General features: G+C 43.9%; 2 protein-coding genes across 4 annotated transcripts in view; one reads left to right on the top strand and one right to left on the bottom strand.

Moving 5' to 3' along the window:
- The window catches only part of BCO1 (beta-carotene oxygenase 1), a 146,549-nt gene that overhangs the window by 7,624 nt on the left and 112,854 nt on the right, over positions 1 to 26,071 (top strand). The gene's annotated exons all lie outside the window — the stretch shown is intronic.
- LOC102457958 (polycystin-1-like protein 2) overlaps positions 1 to 26,071 on the bottom strand; it is an 80,973-nt gene that overhangs the window by 10,678 nt on the left and 44,224 nt on the right. The window contains exons 21-39 of the mRNA XM_075940717.1: positions 24,170 to 24,304; positions 22,023 to 22,248; positions 21,267 to 21,460; positions 20,605 to 20,835; positions 19,682 to 19,783; positions 18,787 to 18,965; positions 18,424 to 18,570; positions 17,263 to 17,462; positions 16,866 to 17,092; positions 14,809 to 15,036; positions 13,979 to 14,292; positions 12,822 to 13,053; positions 12,204 to 12,300; positions 7,781 to 7,921; positions 6,888 to 7,073; positions 5,554 to 5,881; positions 4,410 to 4,543; positions 4,168 to 4,295; positions 1,812 to 1,972 (exon numbers count right to left, since the gene is read on the bottom strand). Of these exons, the coding sequence (XP_075796832.1) occupies positions 1,812 to 1,972; positions 4,168 to 4,295; positions 4,410 to 4,543; positions 5,554 to 5,881; positions 6,888 to 7,073; positions 7,781 to 7,921; positions 12,204 to 12,300; positions 12,822 to 13,053; positions 13,979 to 14,292; positions 14,809 to 15,036; positions 16,866 to 17,092; positions 17,263 to 17,462; positions 18,424 to 18,570; positions 18,787 to 18,965; positions 19,682 to 19,783; positions 20,605 to 20,835; positions 21,267 to 21,460; positions 22,023 to 22,248; positions 24,170 to 24,304 (3,590 nt within the window). The remainder of the gene's footprint in view (positions 1 to 1,811; positions 1,973 to 4,167; positions 4,296 to 4,409; positions 4,544 to 5,553; positions 5,882 to 6,887; positions 7,074 to 7,780; positions 7,922 to 12,203; positions 12,301 to 12,821; positions 13,054 to 13,978; positions 14,293 to 14,808; positions 15,037 to 16,865; positions 17,093 to 17,262; positions 17,463 to 18,423; positions 18,571 to 18,786; positions 18,966 to 19,681; positions 19,784 to 20,604; positions 20,836 to 21,266; positions 21,461 to 22,022; positions 22,249 to 24,169; positions 24,305 to 26,071) is intronic.

The following is a 26,071-nucleotide window of genomic DNA, read 5'->3' as shown; positions in this document are numbered from 1 at the left end:
TTGCACATTGTAATGGGGTGCACAGGCCTTCTCTGGAGATTGGCAAAGGCAGGAAAAGAGTTTACTACAGGCAGTCCCCGACTTATGTCGGATCCGACTTATGTCGGATCCGACTAATGTCGGATCCGCGGTTACAAACGGGGATTTTCTCGCCCCGGAGGACTGGAGCAGCGGGACGCCTGGTCCCACCGCCCGCCTCCTCCGGGGCGAGAAAAGCTGCTCCCCGTCTCCCTGGTCTGCTGGGGGAGCCAGCAGACCAGGGAGACGCTGAGCAAAGCGGCGGAGGACCCGGGGCCGGACCCGCGGCGCTTCCAGCTGATCTGGAAGCGCCGCGGGTCCAGCCCGGGTCCTCCACCGCTTTGCTCCATGTCTCCCTGCTGGGGGGGGACACAGCTAGTGCCCCACCCCCAGCAGACCAGGGAGACGTGGAGCAAAGCCCGGGGCCTGTGGTAGAGCAGGTGGGGCACTGCCGGTTGGTCCCGCAGCACTGCTCCTTGGCGCTACTGGACCAACCCGGCAGCACCCCAGATGCTCTGCCCCAGGTGTCCTGATTCAGCCGCTGCTGATCAGTTTCAGCAGCGGCTGAATCAGGACGCCTGGGGCAGAGCAGCTCGGGTGCTGCTGGGTTGGTCCAGTAGCGCCGAGGAGCGGCCGCGCTACTGGACCAACCCAGCAGCACCCGAGCTGCTCTGCCCCAGGCGTCCCCAAGTCAGGCGCTGCTGAAACTGACCAGCGGCTGACTACAGGATGCCCGAGGCAGAGTTGCTCTGCCCCGGGCTTCCTGGAATCAACTGCTGATCAGTTTCAGCAGCAGCTGACTTGGGGATGCCTGGGGTTCTTAAGTTGAATCTGTATGTAAGTCGGAACTGGCGTCCAGATTCAGCCGCTGTTGAAACTGATCAGTTTCAGCAGCGGCTGAATCTGGATGCCAGTTCCGACTTACATACAGATTCAACTTAAGAACAAACCTACAGTCCCTATCTTGTACGTAACCTGGGGACTGCCTGTATCTTGTTCTGACAAGGGACCACAGTTTCCTCCTAAGTCTGCAGGACAACAGGGCTGGACCAGCTCTGGAGATTTAACTAATGTCCAGCAAATTCTATAAGAAGAATGTGCTGCAGGGAATTGGGTAATAAATCTAGCAGTAAAAGGGGGAAGGCTTTCTAGCAATAGGGTTGGAGCAGGATGGATTAGGGCCATTCTGGGCTGAAGCAATCAATGTTACAAAGTTTGGCTTTGATGATACCCAATTCTGTTTCTGTTTGGTGCTTAAAGGGGCAGCACCTTATTTACATTTTATATTCTGTTTTGTAACAGAGCTTATCCCAGAGACATCTAAAATCTGCATGGGCCTACTGTATTCTTTTCTACGTATGTTTTCTGTATCTGGTGTTAATTTCTCTCCTAGGATGTTGGGATGTGCGTCTTTGCTCTGAACTCTTAAACAGTTGCCATGTCCCTATCTAGGGTAGCTATACTGAGATGTGGGAAACACAGAGATATATTATATAGTGTTATATACTATATACTTTCCTGCACCAGAAAGTCCCATCAGTTGCATATACCCCTTGTTAAGGAAGGTGCAGCTAATGTCTGGTGTTTTTTAGCATTTCCCCAGAGACAGATGCTTTAATTCCTGTCACTGACATGCATCCAAACCCTAAAATCCTTCCACAGATCACATAATACAGCCATACAAATTCACTTAATCGACCAATGAAATGCAACTATCTCTTGAGAGCATATATCTCAGGCAGCAGAGTAGAAAACAACTAAAGCAAAGAAAGGCAGAGTTATGAAACATTTACTCATCCTTGTGATGTAGGTAGTAGCTGATATCACGTGCCCCCAGGATTGTTCTCTTCACAAACACCGATAGGGTACTCCAACTAATCAGAATAATTGCCAGCTCTAGCAGGTTCCACTTGCTATGGAAATACTTCCATTTCAGAGCCCTCATGAGCTTTCCCTGTGAAAACAGGAGTTTCAGTTCCAAAAGCTCTTGGCCAGAATCTTGGCAATGTGACCATATAAAGTGAACAGGTGCATCAACTATATCATATAATCATAGAACACCTTGAAAGGTCATTGAGTCCAGTTCCTTGCCCTCATGACAGGACCAAGGACCATTCTAGACCGACCATCTTTGATAGATGTCTATCTAACCTGCTCTTAAATATCTCCAGAGATGGAGATTCCACAACCTCCCTAGGCAATTTATTCCAGTGTTTAACCACCCCGACAGGAAGTTTTTCCTGATGTCCAACCTAAACCTCCCTTGCTGCAGTTTAAGCCCATTGCTTCTTGTTCCATCCTCAGAGGCCAAGAAGAACAATTTTTCTCCCTCCTCCTTGTAATACTTTTTTAGGTACTTGAAAACCACTGTCACGTCTCCTCTCAGTCTTCTGTTTTCTAAACTAAACAAGCCCAATTCTTTCTGTCTTCCCTCATAGCTCATGTTCTCTTAGGCTACATCTACACTGGCCCGTTCTCCGGAAGGGGCATGCTAATTTCCAACTTCAGAATAGGGAAATCCACGGGGGATTTAAATATCCCCCGCGGGATTTAAATAAACATGGCCGCCGCTTTTTTTCCGGCTTGGAAAAAAGCGTCTAGACTTTGAAGTAGGAATAAGAGATCCTCCGGAAAAGGGCTTTATTCCAGAGGATCGTGCCAGTCTAGACGCTTTTTTCCGGCTTTTCCCCAAGCCGGAAAAAAAGCGGCGGCCATGTTTATTTAAATCCCGCGGGGGATATTTAAATCCCCCGCGGATTTCCCTATTCTGAAGTTGGAAATTAGCATGCCCCTTCCGGAGAAGGGGCCAGTGTAGATGTAGCCTTAGGGTATGTCTACACTTGCAGCCTATTTTGGAATAGGACTGCAAATGTAGGCATTCGGAATTGCAAATCAAGCCCGGGATTTAAATATCCCATGCTTGATTTGCATCTTCCCGGCCGGGTGCCATTTTTTGAAATTTACAAGCCCGGAATAACCGCCCGCGTCTAAACGCAGAAGTGAAATGGGCATTCGAAAAAAAGCCCTATTTTGAACTACCTCTTATTCCTCCTGCAATGAAGCTTAACAGGTAGTTCAAAATAGAGCTTTATTTCGTACGCCTGTTTCACTGCCGCGTGTAGACGCGGGCAGTTATTCTGGGCTTGTAAATTTCAAAAAATGGCGCCTGGCCGGGAAGATGCAAACCAAGCGTGGGCTATTTAAATCCTGGGCTTGATTGTAATTCCGAATGCCTACATTTGCAGCCCTATTCCGAAATAGGCTAAACCTTTAGTCATTCTTTTTGCTCTTCTTCAGTTACTCCACATCTTTCTTGAAATGTGGTACCCAGAACTGGACACAATACTCCAGTTGAGGCCTAATCAGTGCAGAATAGAATAGGAGAATGACTTATCGGGTCTTGCTCCCAACATTCCTATTAATGCATCCCAGAATCATGTTTGCTTTTTTTGCAACAGCATCATGCTGTTGTCTCATATTTAGCTTGTGGTCCACTATGATCCCTAGATCCTTTTCTGCAGGACTCCTTCCTAAACAGTCGCGTCCTAGTCTGTATGTGTGAAACTGATTGTTCCTTCCTAAGTGTATTTGTTCTTATTAAATTTCATCCTATTTACCTCAGACCATTGCTCTAGTTTGTCCAGGTAATTTTGAATTATGACCCTATCCTCCAAAGCAGTTGCAACCCCTCCCAGCTTGGTATCATCTGCAAACTTAATAAGCATACTCTCTGCCATACTATTCTAATAAACTCAGTTCCATTCTTTTCTGCTACAGCTGTTTCTCCAGCTCCAGCTACAAACAGTTCAGTTCAACATTAGATATTTAGAGAGTCCCCTCTGCACACAGGGCGACCCCTCCACCATAATTTAACCAGTTCTTATGCTGTTCTCTATGTTCCTCCTTCCCAGTAAGCACTCCAGTCAAGAGTGCTGGAACAATTTGTATAGGAGGGGTGCTGAGAGTCATTGAACCTTGTTGTAATCCCTGTATATCATGGAAACCACTTTGAGTCAGGGAGTACTGTTTCTCTACCAGCATACCTAGTTCCAGCACCTGTGTCAGGAGCAACATCAACGAAACCTTTCTAGTTGAGATCAGATTCAGATCCAGAGAGACATGACAACTGAAACTTCTGCTGAGTCTTACCTGTGCTACCATGTAGTAGATGACAAACAGGAAATAAATCACTTCTGCAGCAACAACAAAGATGTGTAGACCATCCGTATAGGGGTACAGCCGGATGCTCTGCAGTTCAGCATGTGTAAAGAAGGCTCCTAAAAATATAAAGCTGTGTTCAGCTCTGTTCTTTTGAAAATTTCTCCCTCGAAAGTCTATTGCTTACTACAGTGTGAGAGCCTAAAACACTAGAATTGAAAGTGGGCTCCTACCTAATGCGTTCGTTTCAAACATCAGGCTTATAATACAGAACAGGTTCACATTGGCATTGTAGACTGTAAATTCGACAAACACTGCTCTTGTGAAGGTATCCAGCCAGACATTGTTGAAGAGATATTGGAGAATTCTGCCGAAGAGTGCACAAAAGAGAGAATAACCAATCACTTTTAACTTTTATACAGGTGTGTGGTGTTATTGGAGGAGTAAGAGTGTTTGGAATCTACATACAGAAGTGGAAGGGAAGACAAGAGACGGGGACATTCAAAGAATACCTGATGTGTAGGGTGGATTACATTGTATAACTAGTCTTGTGCCTTTATTCTCCTGTGAAGCTTAATGTTTTGGCTAGTACTGAAGCCAAGACACTGGCTGGTTCATCATCCAGACTGGTGTGGCAAAATCAAGGTTCCTATGCAGCTATTTCTAACAACATCTAATTTAACTGTAAGCATATAGGTACACTTGGGTTTCCAACCCTGGTGAACACTTTTTCCTGTTTGTACTACACGGATCCCTTATCTGTCAACATGTCTCCAAGTCTTGGGGCTCACACAGCTTCCATTTTCTGTTATTTCATTGCTAGATGCAGTCTCTGATGTTATTCATAGATATGTAGATTGTTCCCTGTAATGGACAGTTTACTCATTTGTCTCTAACCATGGCTAGAAGATAGATATAATTGTCTGTGATCATCTGAAGAGCATAAACACTAAGGAGGGAGATGAAAAGCATCATGCTGTCCAAGAAGCTCTTACTAATTCTAATAGGATGAACAAGAGCAGGGGAAGATTTAGGCTGAAATACTTCCTAACAATGGCATCCAGTTAAACTCTGTAATGATCTGTCAAGGGAAGAGGTGGAAAACCTATTGCTTTAGACATTGAAAAGTAGACTAGATCAAATATTGGAGTGTGCAGAAGAGGGAGTAATGTACTTACTGGAAGTACTAGGTCTGTGGTACTTGCTTGTGTAAATCTGAAATCCATGTGCATGTAGTTCTAACCTTAGAAAATCAGGTTATAACCCTGGATTGCATTCTGGTGAATATGTGATTAACACAAGATGTTAACAGACATAAAACATGAATCAAATCAAAACTGCAACTGTAGCCAAACCCAAACATAATAAAAGAGCTACCTGGTTGCATTCTGAGGATCAGTTCCTAAATGGACCACATATCCTCCTCCCCTATAAATGGCAACTTTGCCCCACACTGGATGCCCTCTTAGTTTGGACTGGCTCTGATACTGCCATGCAGAACTCAAGTCAGAGGAGTTATCGAAGCCAGAAATATTCCAGTGTTCCCCGTAGTCTGACGTGTCTTCTGCTTGGAGAGAATACGGAGCATGGCATTCATGGACCGAGCCTTGAAGTTTGGGAGCTATTAGGCAGGTGTCCCCCTTCACTCTCACTTGACGAATTCGGGCACTGCCTACCAACTTGGAGTTGCCATCAGTAATGAACCCTAAAAAAGATAGGTAAAAGAGATAGTGTTGATAATAATGGCAGGCTCAATAATCATATGGTCTCAACTCCCATTTATTCCTAATTGAAAGACTTTTTATCTTATTATTTGATTCTGTTTCTCAAACAAAACCAATATGAATTTAACTAATTGTCTTGGTTTAAGTCAGGCATGATGTAATAATAAGAGCTCATTCTTTTATAGAGCTTTTCATCCAGAGATGTCAAAGAATTTCACAGGCAGTCAGTATCATTATCCATGTTATACAGCAGGGGAAACTGAGGGTCAGAGACAGGAAGCAACTTGTCTGAGGTCATCCCACAGGCAAAAGCCAGGAATGGAATATAGAGCTCATGAATCCTGGTCTTTTGTATCAGGCTTGCCCTACACGCAACTCTGCCAATGCACTTCAATAGAACTGAGACGTTTCTGAGTGCCAAAAATGGACTGAATTTATGTTTGGGATCTACAGGATGAGACTCCAATAATTGTATTCATTGGTGGCCTAAGCCCTGAGCATAGATCTCCTGGGGAGGAAAGCTGATAATATTACTAACCCCTCTGCCATCTAGAAGTTTGACTTTGATTTAAATGACAGAATTTCATGGCAAACGAACCAGACAAATATTCTAGTATAACACTAGACACAGATTATGTAGTGCTATTATAAGAAACAGATCTTGTGCATTACATAAAAAATTAATTAAAGTATCTTGACAAAATCAAGTTGGTGCCATTTTACTGACTTCCATGGCATTGTATCAAAGATGAATTTGGCCCTTTCTGTTTTAATGCACAGTATGAACTATACCCATTCAGCTATGCAGATATTAATCAGCTAATAAGTCGGATGACACTCACTTGTGTAAATCATCAGGACACCAGCATTGCACCCTAATGTCCCTCCCAGGAAGCCCAATAAACCTGGACAAGCTGGGAGCATGCACAAAAGTCAGGGTTTTGAGTGCCAAGTCAGATAACATGAAATTCAGTCAGAACTCTGCACCTTGATATGAGCCATATAACTTGTTGACTAAGGTAGTTCTTGCCCACGTGAAAAAGTCCTGATAAGTGTAGATATCTCGAAACCCATCTGTAAAGCTGCTTTCAATGTGCTTGTTCAGGTAGTAGGAATTGGGATCTCTTTGTCCATAGGCAACCAACAGTAGCATCCATAAAAATCCCAAATAAGCTGAAAAGAAGAGTAAATATGCTTTTAGGGGAGAATTGACATCATCTGTCTAGTGCAGAGCAACATGACAATTATTGCTATTATCATTCAGCATTAGGCTAAGAAGATGTCTGGCAAAATTTCTCTCTCTGGACTACATCAGATTAGTGCTGAATTTAAATGCGTTAGCTTAGACTCTTGTGTTTTTCCCATATCACATCAATTAAAATCTGAGCAGGGTGCAAGAAAAGCACAGGTAAATGGGTAGTACTCCTACAGTAACTCGGGCTAAAAAAGGGACCTGAGGGCTCAGTGAAGTCAAGGTAATTTTTTTCTTTGCCTTCAGAGGGAGCAAGAATGGAATCTAGAATATTAACTATTGGCAATTCTTGCTCACAGGAAGGAGCAAACCTACTTTTTCCCAGATACTAATCTACTTCATTCTCTCTCTGCCTTCTTCATAAATTCTCACACTCCTCTGGTCTGTTCTTTTAAAATACAAGCATAAACCCCCATTAGCTGGTATCTCCAGATATTACCTCATTATTGCTTTCACCTTTCCAGCTTCTGAATGCACTATTTACAACCCTTATAACTGATAAATATGCTTGTGTAAAGCCCTCCCTTTGCCACCCAAAGAGTTTTGTACTATGATATTAGCACTAATTTGCAAACACATGAAAGAGCTTTAGCTCTAAAACAAGATCATCTGATGACAGATTGCAGACCCAGTATTTCTCTGATTAAAGCAAATGCTTTCTGCTCCTTGATGTGATTGTTCTTCATTCTCTCAATGTCTGTTGCAGGGGGTGGCTGGTAGATGTTGCTTCTGCTATCCCTTCGAGCTCCAAATAGAGGGTTTGAGTCACCTGTGTGAAAAAGCGATAGAAGCACACATATCAGCAGCTCTTCCAAGCCCTGCTATTTCAGGAGGATCATTCTAATTGTACAGGATTTCTCAACCAGAGGAGTGAGAGTGGGCTGGGTCAACACACTAGTTCTAGGGACAATGGAGGTACAAGGCTGAGTAAAGGTTCAGTGCTGCTGGGAAACTACCAGACCCGAGATCCACATGCTGCAAACATGCTACTTCTGCAGGGAAAGTGACAAATCTGAAAGCCACTGACTTTCCCTCCTCACTTCCACTCTTCCTCTCTGTTTGGGAAGCTCATAAACACAGAGCTGCAGCACAGGCCACAACTCAACAGTCCAAACATCTCTCCTCTGCTCCAATGGCTCTCTGCCCACCCTTGGAAAGTGACACCAAAAGGTGCTTCCCCCCAGCCTATCCAATGCCCAGTAGCCTTCTGGTGAGTGGGGGATGGGGAGGGAGAAGAGCGAATAAAGAAGAAGAAAAAATAAATGACAAATAGGAACAAAGGGAAGGGAGAGAGAGAAGGGTCAGAAAGGAAATGGCACTACTGACATGTTGCCCTTGCATCTACATCCCACACCATCCCACGGCAGTAGGGGGTAGGCAGCATGTTTCCAGTCTTTGTGCTCTGTGTGTGGAGCAGCCAGAACGGTGGGCAGGTGCTCAGTGAATACAGTGAGGCAGAGGTTAGCAGCAAGAACAGAGGCTTCAAAGAAAGCTGGGCCAGTTGAGGCCTTGGTCCCAGCCCCTTTAAACACGGACCAGCAGAGTCTGCCATTGTAGTCCCAGTGTGCACTCCTGCAGTGCCACTGCTCCCTGCTGTTGTAATGCCTCTGTGAGTTACCTATTGAGCAGTGTTCTCCTGCACCCATCTCATACAGCAGCGAATAATAAAGCCACATGAGGCTGGATGTAAATTGTTACTATCTCATCAGAGTTCTCTGAGCCAAAACAATTTCAACCCACTTAGGATTTGCCCCACAGTCTGGCCCCCAGCATATGTACATACATGCAGACACTTATATAACATATTTATACATGTATAACTAAGCCTGGCAGCAAAGGCTGAGCATCCCAAAAATGAAAAATAAGACTTACCGACTAGCTAGGACAAGGAACTGAGGACTTTAGCTCGGACAGGCTAGAAATATCAAGTACCATAAATGATTTAAAACCCGTCTGGGTTGTGAGAAGGGGAAAAAGAAGATTCAGATGAAGAGAAAGATAAAAATAGATCCCAACTCAATGGGGAAAGGCCTGTGCGTGGCTTGCACGGCTGATCACAGGCAGCAGGAATTACATTTCAGAAAGATACAGAGAAGTCTGGCAGCTGTCCAGTGCAGGAAATCGACATACCCTTTGTAAGAAAGCTGGTGAAATTGCTATATCAAAAGGCTAATTCCCAGGTGAGAACTGTTTCCTCTACACACTGAACCCCCATACCCCACCTGGTGAATAAATTAAAGCAGTCCTGGAACTTACTGTCCTGTTAAGATCAGGCTGAAAGAAAAAAGCAAATCAAACACAAAGCCACTTTCTCTGGGGACATAGCACCATCTCCATGATTCTACCAGACTTACAGGGTTGTCTTTGTAAGGAGACATATCAAGGAGGGACTGCTGGAGTCTATAAAGCCCACTCAGCAATGAAAGGATTAAAGAACTGCTGTGGGCATGGCTGGCCCCACGCCTCCAGCCTTGTCAGTCATATTCGAGGGTGGAATAAGGCTTAAAAATAGGAAATTCCCAGCAGTTGCTGAGAAGCTCTGGGACAGAGCCCAGGGTGGTTCTGTAGCTCCCAGAGGAGACTCAGTATTCAGAGGGTGATAGTGAGCCCGATATACTGGCTGGATAAGATAGGTCCAGCAAGCCCCAAGGCAAGCCAATTAGACAGCTGGTCCCTTGTCCCCTTTTGGGAAAAGAAAATCTGAGAGTAGTCAAAGGGATTAGGGGAGTAGGAGCCATGAGCCAGAATGTAACCCAGTTTGTGTCACTGGGCCTCCTGCTTAGGCATATGGAGGTGCCCTAAAGATTCTTCACAACCTGTCCAGAAAGAGATGCCTGTCAGCAGCCTGAGAATTGTGACAGCGAGTGTAGTATGAAGGCACTACTCGGCACACTGGACAATTGAGCTCCTGTTGACTGTAAAACATTTCATTTATATACACTATTTAAATAATGCTTATTGGGGTGACATGAGTCTGCAGTTGCATTATGGGAAGAACACCAGTTGAGAAGTAAAACCAATAGTTAACTAACTACATTTTGGCTGTGTCTAGATTGGCAAGATTTTGCGCAAATACTTCTAAAGTTTTTCCGTTAAAAGTATTTGCGCAAGAGAGCGTCTACACTGGCACAGATGCTTTTGCGCAAAAGGCATCTTTTGCGCAAAAGCATCCGTGCCAGTGTAGACGCTCTCTTGTGCAAGAAAGCTCTGATGGCCATTTTAGCCATTGGGCTTTCTTGCGCAAGAAATTAACTTGGCTGTCTACACTGGCCCTCTTGCGTAAGAATACTTGCGCAAGACAGCTTATCCCTAAGCGGGAGCGTCAGAGTATTTGCACAAGAACCACTGATTTTGTACAGTACAAAGTCAGTATTCTTGCGCAAATACTCGCAGCCAGTATTACAGGCGGCAAGATTTTGCGCAAAAGCAGATGCTTTTGCGCAAAATCTTGCCAGTTTAGACACAGCCATAATGGAAAGGAATGATGTGATGAGAAATTCCCTAAGATAAGAGCTGGATTTTATTGATGTTTTCAGGCCTGGGTTTATAAAATCTAGTGATAAGTGTAGCTTATCACACTGTACTAAATGTATGTGTTTTCATTAAGTTGTGCAGCTGTTACAAGGGGTTTTTTCCCCCTCCAAAACAACACATGATCCAAACACTGGGCTGTTAGCACAGCACTACTGTAAATTGTGTTGTGTTCAGGAATGGAAAGCTGCGTGCATTCCCTGTGCATTCTTTTTTTCCATTTGCAATTTTATTTTGTTATGTTTTGGATGAGAGTTGGATCATTTAAATTGGTTTCTTCATATTTGCATCCCTCTGAAAACATACTCTATTAGTTTAGTTCTTATGTTTTCAGCTAGTTTGTTAAATATGATTCCCTTCTTCTGAATTCTGTTCCTTGGATACTGAAACATAGTTGCTGATATTTGCAGCATGCAAACAAAAGAGTGGGAGGCAATAGCAAGCAATCATTTCAACAGGATCCATGTGCAATTAGTCTATTACTACTGAGAATGAAACCATGGTTTAATCCTACTGCTGACAGGGGACAGAGCAAGTGATTTTTAGAAAGAAGGATCCAACTTCAGACTCCTAAAAGTAGACAATTTTCTTTTCCTATCCAGTTACCAGGGCAATCTCACAACAGTGCTAAGTCAAAGGTGTACATGTTGAGATACAGAAGAAATGCACAATGGGGTGAGAATAGACTAGTCCAGTGGTCCCCAACATTTTGGGGCTGCTGGGCGCCTGAGGCTGGGGCCGCTCACGGGCCATGTGCCTGTGGGCGGGGCCAACCATGCACCGCACGCCCTGGGCCGGCATTGGCATGTGCCGCGACCCTGGGCAGGGGCTGCCCAGGCGCCATGTGCCCAGGGCCAGCACCGGCATGTGCTGCGACCCCAGGCAGGGGCTGCCCAGGCGCTGTGCACCCTGGGGCCGGCACCGGCATGTGCTGCGCACCCGGGGCCAGGGCCGGCACCGGCATGTGCTGCAACCCTGGGCAGGGGCTGCCCAGGCGCTGCATGCACGGGGCCGGCCGCACACCCAGGGGCAAGGCCAGCTCAGATTGCTCTGCGGGCGCACATAAATGGCCTGGCGGGCGCTGCATTGGGGACCACTGGACTAGTCTTCTAGAGCTAGTGCTTTTCCTTTGTTTTTCTGGGTTTGCGGCCTCCGTTATGTGCTATGTAGGGTTTCTTGCTAAGTAGACGTATGATCAGGTTTTATACTCTCCATGTCATTGTGCCTGCAAACAAGCCCTAAAGCCGCCAATGTACCTGCCTCTCCTCATACAGCCCTAATCTAGAGGGCTTGATGGAGACATGCTCTTGGAAAGTAATGGGAGCTAGAGCCCCAGGGAACTCCATGGATCCCTGGCCTGTGTTATTAGCTATTATAAATTAGAGCAGTAGGCCCAGGGATCAAGAGCAAAGGTCACAGATAGTTGGTCCATATGCATGAATAAAGCACTTCAGAGTCTCAGATAAGACATTTCACATTCGAATTAGTCCTTACATGTTTTACACCTGACATACAATTACCTGGTGTAGACAAAGGCCCATCGATGGCAGTGTTTTCCTCATCTTCATGCTCCACCTTCTTCAGAACCAGAGCAAAGAAAGCGGCAAATCCCAAAACCTGGAAGACATTAGCTATTTGTGCAGAGTCTGCACATTCTTCATGAAGAGCTCTGGACCTTGCCTTAAAGCTCAGCTCTGATCCATGCACTGCGAATTGGGAAGGAGAATTTTGCCTTTTAATTTGCTTTATAAACACAGGCTTATTCCCCGAACAAGAAATCAGAAAGAGAATGGCCCTCAAGTTGCTGAGGGAATCCCACTAAATGTAACTGGTTTTTGCCCTCTGGCCATACCTTTATGCCTCGGGAACTTTCATCAACTTGGAAGCTTTCAAAATAAGACATAATAAAGTGAAGTGAAGCTAATGCCTGGGAACAAGATTCCTGCCTGGAAAAATCATCATAACATTATAACTGTAACTAAACCTCTACTTGCAGGAAGGACCTCTTGTTTAATAGCTCTGTCTGTCAGTCCTTTGGAATGCAAAATTAAAGTTCACTTCAGTGGGAGTGATGTGCCTGAGGGTGGCTGCAGGATCAGCCCTTCCCTAGCCAGTGGTTATATTGATAGTGATCTTACTTTTAAGGGCTGTGTGATGAAGAGACTTTCAAAGAAGGAGATGGCCATGGAGATCAGCCACTTGATGGAGTTGTCCTTGCCATAATGCAGCCCATAAAGCATGGTGAAGAATCCAGACACACCACTGGTGGCAGCTATGAGGAACCAGCCAATGAAAACAAACCACCAGGGCAGGCCTTTGAAAGAGGAACCTTTCTTGCCATCCCCAGAGATACTTGGAGTAGGGGAGCACCTGGAAAGTCAACAACAGTGAGAGAATCATTTCACTGGTGAGATGGCAGCAAATCACAACAGCTAACCGTGGACTTAACAGGGATAAGAAACACCTTATATGAAAGTCAGATTTTAAAATATATTAACTGTTTTCAAATTATTTAAAGACATGATATAAATAGTAACTGGGTAGTGGAGAACACAGGCACACAAATCACAAGTATACAGATACGAAGATGTACACAGATATAATCATAGAATCATAGAATACTAGGACTGGAAGGGACCTCGAGAGGTCATCGAGTCCAGTCCCCTGCCCCATGGCAGGACCAAATACTGTCTAGACCATCCCTGATAGACATTTATCTAACCTACTCTTAAATATCTCCAGAGATGGGGATTCCACAACCTCCTTGGGCAATATCAAATAATATCAAAGCCCATTTTATGGGATTTATTTCTAAAACACCAGTATAATATGATTTCTAAAGAAGATGCTGACAGACTCACCTAACTACAGTGTGCTTGTTGGATGCCCCTATAAAGAAGGGCATAGAGACCATGAAGAGCAACATCACTATATTGTTGAATACTTAAAAATCATATTTTTGTGACACATTTCTGTCTCTGTTGTTAACAGATTCTCACCAATCCATTCTTTTATAGAACCTTGACAACTTTGGAGCTCAGAGCTTGTCCTCAGATCTTTACTATAATGTTCTATTACATTGGAACATTTGCTTTGGGGGGTATAAATGTATAAGTGACAGTTGCCACTACTACTCTAGTGTGAATTATTCATTCCGCTGGAATTCCCCTGCTGCTTCTCCAAGAAAATGTGTACAATTATCAAACAGCCATCTGACAGAAATTACTTCCATCTTGGGCTGAATTAAAACCAGTGACCCATGCCTATATATACCAATAACAGGGCTGATTGTTACCTCTCACTGATGGTTTCTGAAGAGCACAGGTGACTTTCCAGAAGGCCTTTCATGTGCTGAACCTGTCTAACAGCTTGGATGTAACTCTGAGTCTTCTGGAATTTGTGAGGTCCCAATAATTCCAACTCCATCTCTACATGCTGGAGTTGCATGTACAAGTAGCGATTGTAGTCATGTTTCAGCCTTTCACCCATTCCTTTCTCTGGAGTTGGACTTCTCATTTTTTCTCCAGGAAAATGGGAGAGGGAGAAAAAAGGGAAATAAATGAGGCTGCTTGTGGAATGAAGCATGAATAAAGGTGGAAGAATCAGGATCTAGGATTGTAAACTCTTCAGGGCAGGGAATTGCTCTGAATATGACATATACATCTCTGGCAACTGCTAATACTAATAATCTATCTTTTGTAATTTATACAGCCGCTGAACCTCAACAAAATGAGTCCAGCAAGACCAAACATCCTTGTTCCTAGACTACGGGTGCAGACTGAAACTGCATAAGTCTATGGAAAAAGCCAATGGCAAGATGAGATTACTTAAGGTCTAACAGAGCCACGATGACAGAATCAAGCCCTAAATTGAAACTAGAAGGTAAATCAGCTCAGGGAGAGGAAGGATGAGGGAAAGGACAACATGATTATGGAATCCCCAAGACATGAGGATCTTGATGCTAAAACATACACTAACAGCTGATAGCCACCTATTCACTTTACAGCAAAGAAAACAGGTGTTTTTATTGACCTTTCTTTAATTCAAATGAATTAAGAAAGTGGCACTCATATCTAGCAATTGCAGTGGCTTCCCTTACAGGTATTTCAATGGGGTTTTGTTAGCTTCCAACTTACCTTGTATATCTACAGACCCTAGCGTGATGATAATAGGATCATCCTTCTTTTTACTCTCATCATAAAACTCTTGCCCAGCTCTGTTCTGCTGGCAGATGATGTCCTCAACTAAGGCCAACAGTATGTTGATGTCAGTCGATTTTCCAAGGTCTGTTTCTGAGGGTGGTAACGGAGTCTTCAGGATTTTAAACAGTGAGTTGGCAATTCTCCTAATATCCTGGAAGATACAGCAACAGCATGGTTCTGGTTACTTGTGCTAGTACGAACCCATGGTAAACTTCACCGGTGCACCACATCTAGAATGGGGGGGTTGCATTAATTCTGTAGCTATAGTGCTGTGCTAGTGTGGATAAGGTCTTAGACTCTCACAGGATTAGACAGTCCTGGGACAGTCCTGATCTGAGAGGTTTAAAACCAACAATATAAGCTTGCAGGGTTTGAAAATACACACTATTCACCTGGGCTGGGGAGACCATTTTATTGCATTTAGGTTCTTATACCATGCTTATCATGATAGGACTAGAGTGCCTTCCAGTTGTGCATTAAGCAATGTGACTAGACATACGTCTAGTGGTGTTAATGGTATCATGGGAATGAATATTATCCTCATTCTTAATGTTAGACTGTGATCACACAACGCAGTGGTGGTGTTCCCTCTGTGACAATATTTTAGAATAATATCAGTTGCAACCAGGACCATATAACTAGGATGCTCACTGGAAGGAAGGAGCATTGTTCTGTTCTCATGTTTAATTTTTCTGTGTTCTAGCGAAGTCTTACATTTTACTTTTGTTACCCAGAAGGCCCAGTATCTACCTAGGAAGGTATATGAAGTCATTGAGAGTTCCCTACATGGAGAATTTGACTCTGACAATGGAAATCCTAGCTAAGTACCCCTCATTCTTTAACCCCATCCCCCAATGTCTAGAAGACCTCTGGCAGAGAGCCACCCCTCAGTGAAAGTTTGGCACATTATTTAAGGAATTATTAAGCACATCTGGTACAGGACAAAAAGTGCTTTTTTGCCACACACAGAATCATATGCTCATAGAATACTAGAACTGGGAGAATAGTGATAGAAATGTAGTCGTGTTAGTCTGGTGTAGCTGAAACAAAATACAGGACTATGTAGCATTTAAAGACTAACAAGTTTATTCGGTGATGAGCTTTCGTGGGCAGACCCACTTCCTCAGATCAAATAATGGAAGAAAATAGTCATAACCATATGTCATTCATGCTAAAATTCGACACTCACCGCGGGGGGGGGGGGGGGGCTCAACAAAGACACCAACTACCTTACCCATTACAAAGATAGCTTCCCCAATTATCGCCTCTAATACCATTAGCTCACAGACATCTACCTTTCCCCACCTCTAATATCATTAACTCACAGACATTTACCTTCCTTCTCCCTCTCCCCCCCCCCCCCCCCCGCATACCCCTTCTGTTCTGAAATGTGATTTGTCCTTTTCATATGTGTTCATTTTTTTTATTGTATCCTTTGGCATATATGGTTGTGACTATTTTCTTCCATTATTTGATCTGAGAAAGTGGGTCTGGCGCACGAAAGCTCATCATCTAATAAACCATCTTGTTAGTCTTTAAAGTGCTACATAGTCCTGTTGGAACTGGAAGGAACCTCGAGAAGTCATCAAGTCCAAGGCAAGGCACCATTTAGACCATCCTTCTCAGATATTTGTATAACCTGCTCTTAAATATCTCCAATGCTGAAGATTCCAAAACCTCTCTAGGCAATTTATTTCACTGCTTAACCACCCTGAGTTAGAAAGTTTTTCCTAATGTCCAGCCTAAGCTTACCTTGCTACAATTTAAACCCATTGCTCTTGTCCTATCCTCAGGGGCTAAAGAGAACATTTTTTCTCCCTTCGCTTGTAACAACCTTTATGTAACAGCACAACAAACAATGAGTTCATACTGATCTATATGCCCACCAACAGGCGGCAGTCCAGTGCATTTTGCACACATCCCTGTGGTAGATCAGTGCTCTCAGCCATTCCCCCTGTAACAGTGCACAGATGGACTTGCCTTTATCACAGCCTCAGGGGTGAGCGTGATACTCTGGATCACCTGAGGAGAAGGGGGCAGGTTTGGAGACACTCGGCCACTTTTCCCTGGTTTCTTCTCCTTCTGCTCCTTAGTCACCCGGGGGCGGATGTTCCTGAAGATCTGCACGATGAGCAGGTTGATGGGGAACATGAGAAGGGAGCTCTCAAAGCCGATCATCACCTCCTGCCATGTGAACTCGATCTTACCTGCCATCGTCAGGCAGAGAGGAAGGGTAAAAACAGCCCCAGAGCAAAGCGAAAATGCCAGACTTAGAGCTCCTCCCCCATGGAAAAACCTTCTTGCTGAGCAATTCCCCACTGAAATGCCTTCCTAGCTCCTTGTCCCCCTTGCCCGGCCCAAATAGTCACTCAATTACCTAAGTCCATTTTCTGCTCTGCTGGGTTCTTTGGCACCCCCCAGAACATGATGCTGGTCAGCATGGTGCAGAGCAACAAGGAGAAGCAGCATGACACTCTCTGGGCTCGTGTGAAGACACTTCGTGGGGAGCGGTTGAAAATTGAGTACCAGATATGCCCGTCTTGGAAACCCTTAGAGGTCTTCATGAAAAACAGGTTACTGGGAAGAAGAAGGGGGAAGCAAGAAAGTGCTTTGAAAGGGAAAGAGGCCCCAGCCAGCTGACACTTCTAGATGCTCCCACAATATAGTTGTTAAATAATAATAAAATGATCCTCAACTGGATTCTCATTGTTTGGGTTATTTGAGATGGTCACATTAGCACTGGATACAGCAGGGCCCCTAAAATGCATCCATGAGACCAATGCCTTTTGCAGAAGCCTAAAATGTAGCTTCTGGTGCCTTGTCCCTGTAACTGCAGGGTGAGAGCCAACCATAATAAAAGCAATTTCTATTCGTCTATCAGAGAAACATACATGGCAAAGCTGATCTGGTAGGGTGTGTCTAGACTACATGCCTCCGTCGACGGAGGCATGTAGATTAGCCAGATCGGAAGAGGGAAATGAAGCCGCGATTAAAATAATTGCGGCTTCATTTAAATTTAAATGGCTGCCCCGATCTGCCGATCAGCTGTTTGTCGGCAGATCGGGGCAGTCTGGACGCGATGCGCCGACAAAGAAGCCTTTCTTGATCGACACAGGTATGCCTCGTGAAACCAGGTTTACCTGTGTCGATCAAGAAAGGCTTCTTTGTCGGCGCATCGCGTCCAGACTGCCCCGATCTGCCGACAAACAGCTGATCGGCAGATCGGGGCAGCCATTTAAATTTAAATGAAGCCGCGATTATTTTAATCGCGGCTTCATTTCCCTTTTCCGATCTGGCTAATCTACATGCCTCCGTCGACGGAGGCATGTAGTCTAGACACACCCGTATTGTATACTTCCAACTGTCTTTCTCCCCTCCCCCCATGTTTTCAGAGCAATAGCACAGTGCAGCTAAGCAGTTCTCACTCTGGCTGTGGTCCAAAGTCCACTAAAGTCAAGGCTAAGCCCCCACGGATGATAATGCATCCCTTCTTTTTCAGATGGATTGCTGCCTACATGAACCGCTTGGCAGAAGTTACCTGAACTGCTTCATGTCCTGCTCAGTAGCGACTGGGAACACTTTGTCTAGGACACACTCTCCAACATCAATGGCCAGCCAAGAGTTACAGAGGAAATACCATTTCTGATCCTGAACCAAGTCATGGACCAGCACGCGATTCACATACCTGTGCCATAAAAATAAAGAACTAACTCATATGGGGAAGACGCTATGGAATTCAGGTCAGTGTAAGAGCAACTCACTGAGAGTTTGGGTGTCATATTCCAGCTTCCTAGGGCTGGGTGTGGATAAATACATGAATGTTTGACACGCACTATAGAAGGGCAAAGTAGTATCATAAAGGATATTCTTCTGACTTCCCAGAGCATCTTCTCTGACTTACCAAGATGGGCTGTCTCCTGAATTATCATGCCACAGTCGGATACTCTGCAGTTCCCCCAGAGGAAACAGGGTACACAGCAGGAAAACATCCACGCCTCCACGCTCAAAGACTAGTGTGTCTGGGTCAGTCAGGTGGTGGGGTTCACTCTCACCTTCGAGGCCATAAAGGGTAAGAGTCACCTGAAAGACGCACCACATGAGTGAACTGATAATCGACAGCCTGGTACCATTAATTTGCACTTCTAGGTTGGGTACAGGCACTTTGAATTGACGTGGAGCCTGATCCGGAACTCCTTATTGAGCCCCTGTTTTGGCAAATTCCCACCAACGCCAAGCTGCCCTGCAGAGGGAATTAGTGAAAACTGAGCCAGGAACTCAGGAGTTGGCCCACAGTTGGCTGGATGTCACAACAGTCTTGCCAAATCCCAGGAATGGAGTGTAATGGAAACCACCACAGCTGCTGAGTAGCATAAGAAAAACTGCTGTACACTGTTGTGCGTGTAGGAAGAGCTTCACTCTTTTGGCCTGTTTTGCACCAGAGTGAGTGAGGCTGCAGATGTAATCATGCCCAGTGAATCCTCTGAACTACCCCATTCCGCCTCACATTGTGGGTGGCAAAGCCAGGCACAGCCTATTACTACTGTTACCTCTGCCACCCAAATCCAGAGGTTCCCTTCCCATGCCTTGCGAGGGGAAGAGAAGACACTTTGTTATTTGCTCTTTCTCTTGGAGGAGACAAAGCTCTCTCTAGTGGCCTGTCACCTCCCATAGATGTTAAGCTAACATGATATGGTCAGTTTCCTGATGTGACAAATATTTCTGAAGCTGGAACTCTACATGCTGATGGTCTATTAAACATTTAGGAGATACCCATACTTCTCTAATTCCATCAGTACCTTGGAGGTTGTGGCTGCTCCTCGACGGTGCCCTGTAAAAACTGTCACTAGATAACGATATTGAGCAAAAGGGTCATTATCCTCTAACACTGTGATCTTCACCTGAAGAGAGAGACAACATTATTGGTAGAATCCTGTGGATGGTAAAATAATAATAGTGCTGGGAGCAGGGCTTCATCCAGGCTCATGGATGGGAAATGTGGCAAGGTGCCATCTTGAGGACAATACATATGTCTAGCAGGAAGTGTGGTGGCAAGGGGAAGTAGGTAGGGCTGATAGAAAATTTTCCATCAAAATTGTTTTTTGATGTAAAACTCCGTTTTTTACTTTTTTTGAGAAAAATGTCTACTATCCATGGAAAAGTTTGATTTTTCCCATTGAAAAGCTGAATTTTTGAAAACTGAACTATATTGGCCAAACTCCCAAAACTTTCAGTATTCAAATTTCTGCAGAAAACCAAAATTTTCCATGAAATATTTATACAAAAACTGTTTTGGTTTTGTCAGTATTTTCCACAGGGACACTCCCTCCATATTTTGACTATGTCTAGAAGTAGGCTAGAGAGAAACATAGGAATGGACAGCATTCGGGGATGCCCTGAGGTACAAACTGAATTCACGCTTGTGTTATATTCTTGATATAAATGTTTAATGAAAGCCTATCACTAAAACCTTAGATTTCCTCTTTTCTCGTGTATACTACTGGAGATACACTGAAAATAATAGAGAAAGACATTACACAATGCTAGCTCTTTAATCATGCTGGGATTATCCATTTCCTTTCTGGAGAATTAGTGGCATCAACTCCAAAGGAGGTTGTCCACTCTCTCTGTCCTAAGTGGGTGTCTTATTGTGATCACAGCAGAGCAGGCCACACAGAGGGGAAATACTTTCTGTCACACTCTCTATTAGCAGAATGCTTACTTTTGCATCATCCTGAATGTCTTTCCTTCTAGCCCAAATAGCCACCAGCACATAGATGAGGAAGATACAGCCCACCGTTGTCACTACCACAGGGTTGTCCACAAATGTACCAAAAAGCTCTACTGTTTTGCTGACATCAATGGTGTTGGGCATGACAAAGAAGGAACTCCCAAAGAAGGTCAGGTGATTGCAGAGACACTGGGTGCTGCTGGGGGTTGTTTTTGGACCTACCTGAAAGCCAAAAAGAATGATCATGTTCACAACATTCTCAGCCATCAGCTTCAAAGTACAACTTACTTTCCTAGCATGCTCAAGAAACAGGAAAGATAGCTGAGCTAGGAGGGGAGAATTGTTATATGTGAACAGATCCTACAACAGCCAGTTGAGATCAGAGATTGAAGACCTGCGTCAAAGTGGGTATTCTAGTACTAACCAAATCCATTCAAAATGCTACAACCATTTCTCACAAGTACGTCCTAGAGAAAATGTGTCTAAATTCCTCTTTATATTGGATTAATCTGTGTTTATGACAAGTTCCCATCCAAAACTGGTCTTATTTAGAGCATGTTCTCTCATTTTACACAATGTTATTGTTATCTAGGGTAGCTTTGAAATGTCTGGGGGAAAGATCTCTGGAAACATGTTTGCTTCTTTCTACTCACATGGCACCCGTAGCTATTCCAGTTTCCCTGGAGCTCATCCCAGAACACACACTGGGATACAAATGAAGTGACAGCTATGGTTAGATCACTGTTGACTGTAGAATCCATTTCCATGTCTTGTTCCATCATGAAATAGTAAGTCCCTTCTCCAAAAATGAGTTCTTCTGGGCTAAGAACCCACGTGTTTGACTTATCTTGAAGAGAAACATTTTAGTTGAGGTCCATGAAAGAAAGCATTTGTTTCAGCAAGATACAGGTAAATTGTAAACATGCCAATAAATAAAGTAAATGAAATTACAGAGCAGTTATCAGAACAACTATCAGTATAGGTCTTTAGCAGTGAATTATTCAAAGCACCCATTCTTTGCTTCTGTTTGCCCAGGGTGTTTACTAGAGATGGCCTGAACTAGGACACAGATTGGAACTCTTTCAGGCTTAGAGGAGGTTCATTGCCATTTACACATCCAAACTTCTGATCTGAAGCTTATCTCTACAATTTATCTTTGTTCTCATCTGTAAAAAATGTGGATGACAGCACTGTAGGTGAGAATTAAGATCAACAACAAGGTTTAGGAACCTAATTTCTGTTTAAACCAATGGAAGCTAAGAGCTTAAATACCTCTGTGGATCTAGGCCTAATAGCTCATGCTGAGCATATTCAGCTTCTATTGGAAAATAGGAGCTAAGGGTGTTCAGTAGTTTGCAGATGAGCCTACAGTGCCCAGAATCAAATATCACACTGGCAAATGATCTTACCTCCAGGGTTTTTCTTAAGGGGCAGATGAGCTTTCATATCGTAGTTGGTCTCATTTGGGCGATAGCCATATCCCAAGTACAGGATTAGTGGAATATCCTGTTCTGTTTCTAGGTGGATCACTAGAGATGTATTTTCTGAGGTGACATTGACTTGGAGAGCACTAAAATTGCCCAGATTCAACAGGCTCCTTTCTTCCTGAGATGCTGAAAGTCTTGGCAGCATTATCTATATTTGAACACAGAGATTCATTCCTAAAATGTATAACAGTACCTGGATCCTATTACATAGTAACATGAAATGGCTATGTGCTAGATATTTTCTTCTTTCAAAACACACTATAGGGAAAGTATTCCCAAGCAAATCGATCCTGGTAGACATCTATTGTAAATAAGACTTCCCTATTACATGCCTGCTCAAATGCAGTTTGCTTAATACTTTTAGAACAAGCACCTGAAAAGTCTGTTTGAACTCTACACTGGTTCATCTCAAAGCTCTTTATGCTTAGTGAATACATAGGTTAGGGAGGAAGATGGGTGGGCTTGATGCACATTTTACAGGTGTTCCATGTATGAGTTATTAGGAAACGACTCTCAGAGGAGTAGCCGTATTAGTCTGTATCTGAAAAAACAACAAGGAGTCTGTAGCACCATAGCCCTGGTCTACACTAGGGAGTTACTTCTAAATTCCCCCTTATTTCAAAATAATAACAGAGTATCCACACTACCAAACCCGTTAATATGAAATAAGGGATGGTTATTTTGAAATAATAACTCCTGCTTGCCAGGAGGAATATCGCTTATTTTGAAATAGTTATTTTGATACAGTGGTATTGTGGACGCTTCACTGACACTATTTTGAAATAACTACTCCCCAGAGTCACTCAAAGTAATTACTCCCCAGTGCTTCCTGAGGCTCTAAGTCAAGGTAGCGCATCCACATTAATGGAGCCTGCCTCAGACTAATTTTGAGGCTTCCCTTTTGTGTCGACATGCAATTTCAAAATAGTTATTTTGGGAGTTATTATTTCAAAATAACTTGTTTCAAAATAATTTCCTAGTGTAAACATGCCCTTAGAGACTAACAGTTTTATATGGGTATCGCCTTTCATGGTTAAAAACCGTGAAAGCCTATGCCCAAATAAATCTGTTAGGGTATGTCTACATTAGCTCGTTAATTCGAGCTAGGTAGACAAATCAGGCAACCAGAGTTGCAAATGAAGCTCAGGATTTAAATATCCCGGGCTTTATTTGCATGTTCCTGTCTGGTCGCCATTTTTAAATCCCCCTTAGTTCTAACGAACTGCCCGTGGCTACACGCAACAGTTTAAAGTTAATCAGAACTAAGTCCTTAGTTTGGATTAACTGTTAGTCCTCGTGGAATGAATTAACGAGCTAGTGTAGACATACTCTTAGTCTTTAAAGTGCCACAGGGCTCCTTGTTTTTTTAGGAAACAAATGGCACCCTACTCATCTAAATTATTCTAGACTGTGTCTTTCAAAGACACACTATATGTACCTGTTAAATCTAAGGTGTTGAGATCATGGACATCCTGAAACACAAATTGATATGTAGATGCATTGTTGAATGATTAAGGCATTAATGTAATTATTTTACACATGGACTAGGAGGCCTAGGAAATGGTAATATTGATATGTAATATCGGGATGATTCAATCAATGTAGGAATGGGCCCCAACAGGTCATCAAATCCATTGACCCACACCGTGGCAGAATATTGATTGTTTTATTATTTAGATATCACACTATGTTTCAGGCTGCAGCCATCTTCCATAGCTAGGAGGATTCTCATGTTTCTCCTTGTTCATCCATATGATAAAGGAGAGAGGAAAGGTTGAATCACTTGTACAAGTAAGATGCACCTTAGTGCCTCACACATACACCTCATGAAGGAGCTGCTTTTTACATTCATCCTGCAAACTACATGCAGTCCTTCCTACCATGAGCGTGCATCAAGCTCTGTCTTTGTGCATTGGCAGTAAACACATCAAAATTTCTCTACCAAGCTTGCTACTTGGGGAGATGATGATGATGATGATGATGACAATACAACTGACATTGATAGAGCACATGCCATCCAGGGATCTAATTAGACTCCAATTCACACTGAGAGAGAGGATTGGCTTTACCTCAATGTTTTCAGTAAGATTATTAACTGGTATGACCAATCCATCCAGGCTGGTAAGACTTAGGCCTCCCACGGTTCCACTGATCTCAAAACTGGTGTCACTTGAGGAAAAGGGATTGATTGCAAAGCTCACCATCTACAGCAAGACATGGAGGACAATCAGCATTTGAGTTGTACAAGATATTTTATCATAGGCACAATTTTTTGAATTCCATGTAGAGTAGAGATGAAGTCAGAATCAAACCCAAGATCAAAACAACCCTGAACTTCAGAGAAGTTCAGATCCATGTTTGAAGCTGGCCCCATCTCAATAATGGACTGATACCAGAACTTACATTGTGGGAATGTTTGGATTGTGATCTTCAAATAAATATTGCAGCTCAGACCCATCTCTAATGCATTTCTAGCCTGAAGAAATCTTTACTGATCACATTTCATGTAATCCTGTCATGGGTCATTTAGATCAGTGGCTCTCAACCTTTCCAGAGTACTGTATCCCCACATATCACCTTACTTAAAAACTACTTGCTTACAGTGTACATAAAAATACAAAAGTATCACAGCACACTGTTACTGACAAATTACTGACTTTCTTATTTTTACCATAAACTTATGAAATACATCAATTGGAATATAAATATTGTACTTACATTTCAGTGTATAATATAGAGAGCGGTATAAAAAAGCCATCGTCTATATGAAATTTTAGTTTGCACTCACTTTGCTAGTGCTTTTTATGTAGCTTGTTGTAAAACTAGCCAAATATGTAGATAAGCTGATGTACCCCTGAAGACCGCTATGTGTCCCTAGGGCTATGTACACCCCTGCTTGAGAACCACTGATTTAGATATCTATGTGCATAGGCAACTGATGAGAGGGCACCTGGGGGGGCCACAGGCCACGTGACCCTCCCCTGCACCTGGAAGGTCCAGGAGAGCTCCCCTCCATTCCAGGCTCCACCTCTGCCAGCCACTGCTCTGCTCCCTCCCTGCCCTTGCTCTGCCCCGACCCCACCTCTTACACCAATCAAGGCAGCACCAGCAGCCAGGGTCCAGCCGCTCCCTGTACTCATCAGCAACCGGGGGGGAAGTGGAGCAAGATGGGCCCACCTGTGAGTGTGGAGCAGTCCTGCCCCTTCCTGGAGCGACATGGCTGGGAGAGCAGAGCATGCTAGGGCTGCTTTGATCTCCTTTCTCCTCCACTGCCAATAAGTGCAGGGTGGGGGCAAACCCCTTCTGTGGTTGCTAGCCCCTGCCCCCCCTTAGTCCCTTTGTTGGCTGCTGGCTGGCCCCTCGCACACACAGTGTTTGGGAGCAGGTAACTCCTTGTTCCCCCACAGTGCCTCATCCCTGAAATTACTGGAGTTGACTATATATATAAATCTATTTTCAGTTACTACCTACTGCCTGGGGTGCATATCAGAGTATGTTAGAATCATGAGCACAGATCAGGGAAAAAAGCCCAGTGAAGACAATGAGAGTGTTTCCACTGATGCTGATATGTTTTGGGTCATGCCCTAACAGAGATGGAATAGAGAGAGGGAACTGGAAGGAGACACAGCCTACAACAGTGAATAGGATTTTGCCAAGCTGGCTGTTTGGAATCAGCCTGGTAGACCCTTAGAAAGAGGAATGTTAAAATGCTATAACAATACAGTGCTGCCATACCGCCTGGGGCTCCCACAGTGATTTAAAGGAGCTGGAGATCTGGCTGCTGCAGCTGTCATAATAGCAGCAGCAGGAGCCCTGGGCTCTTTTAAATCATCACCAGACCCAGAGGCAGCTGTCTCTTTTGTCCCCCACCCCGGTTGGCATCTCTGGTGAATGTGATCAAATGATGAATGGGGTCAAATGATGTGATCAAATGATGAATGGGGTCAGAATTATCAATTGAGTTTGCTCCT

Source organism: Pelodiscus sinensis, chromosome 12 (assembly GCF_049634645.1).
Source record: "Pelodiscus sinensis isolate JC-2024 chromosome 12, ASM4963464v1, whole genome shotgun sequence".
Taxonomy (NCBI): Eukaryota; Metazoa; Chordata; order Testudines; family Trionychidae; genus Pelodiscus; species Pelodiscus sinensis.
This window is presented reverse-complemented; position numbering and strand designations above follow the sequence as displayed.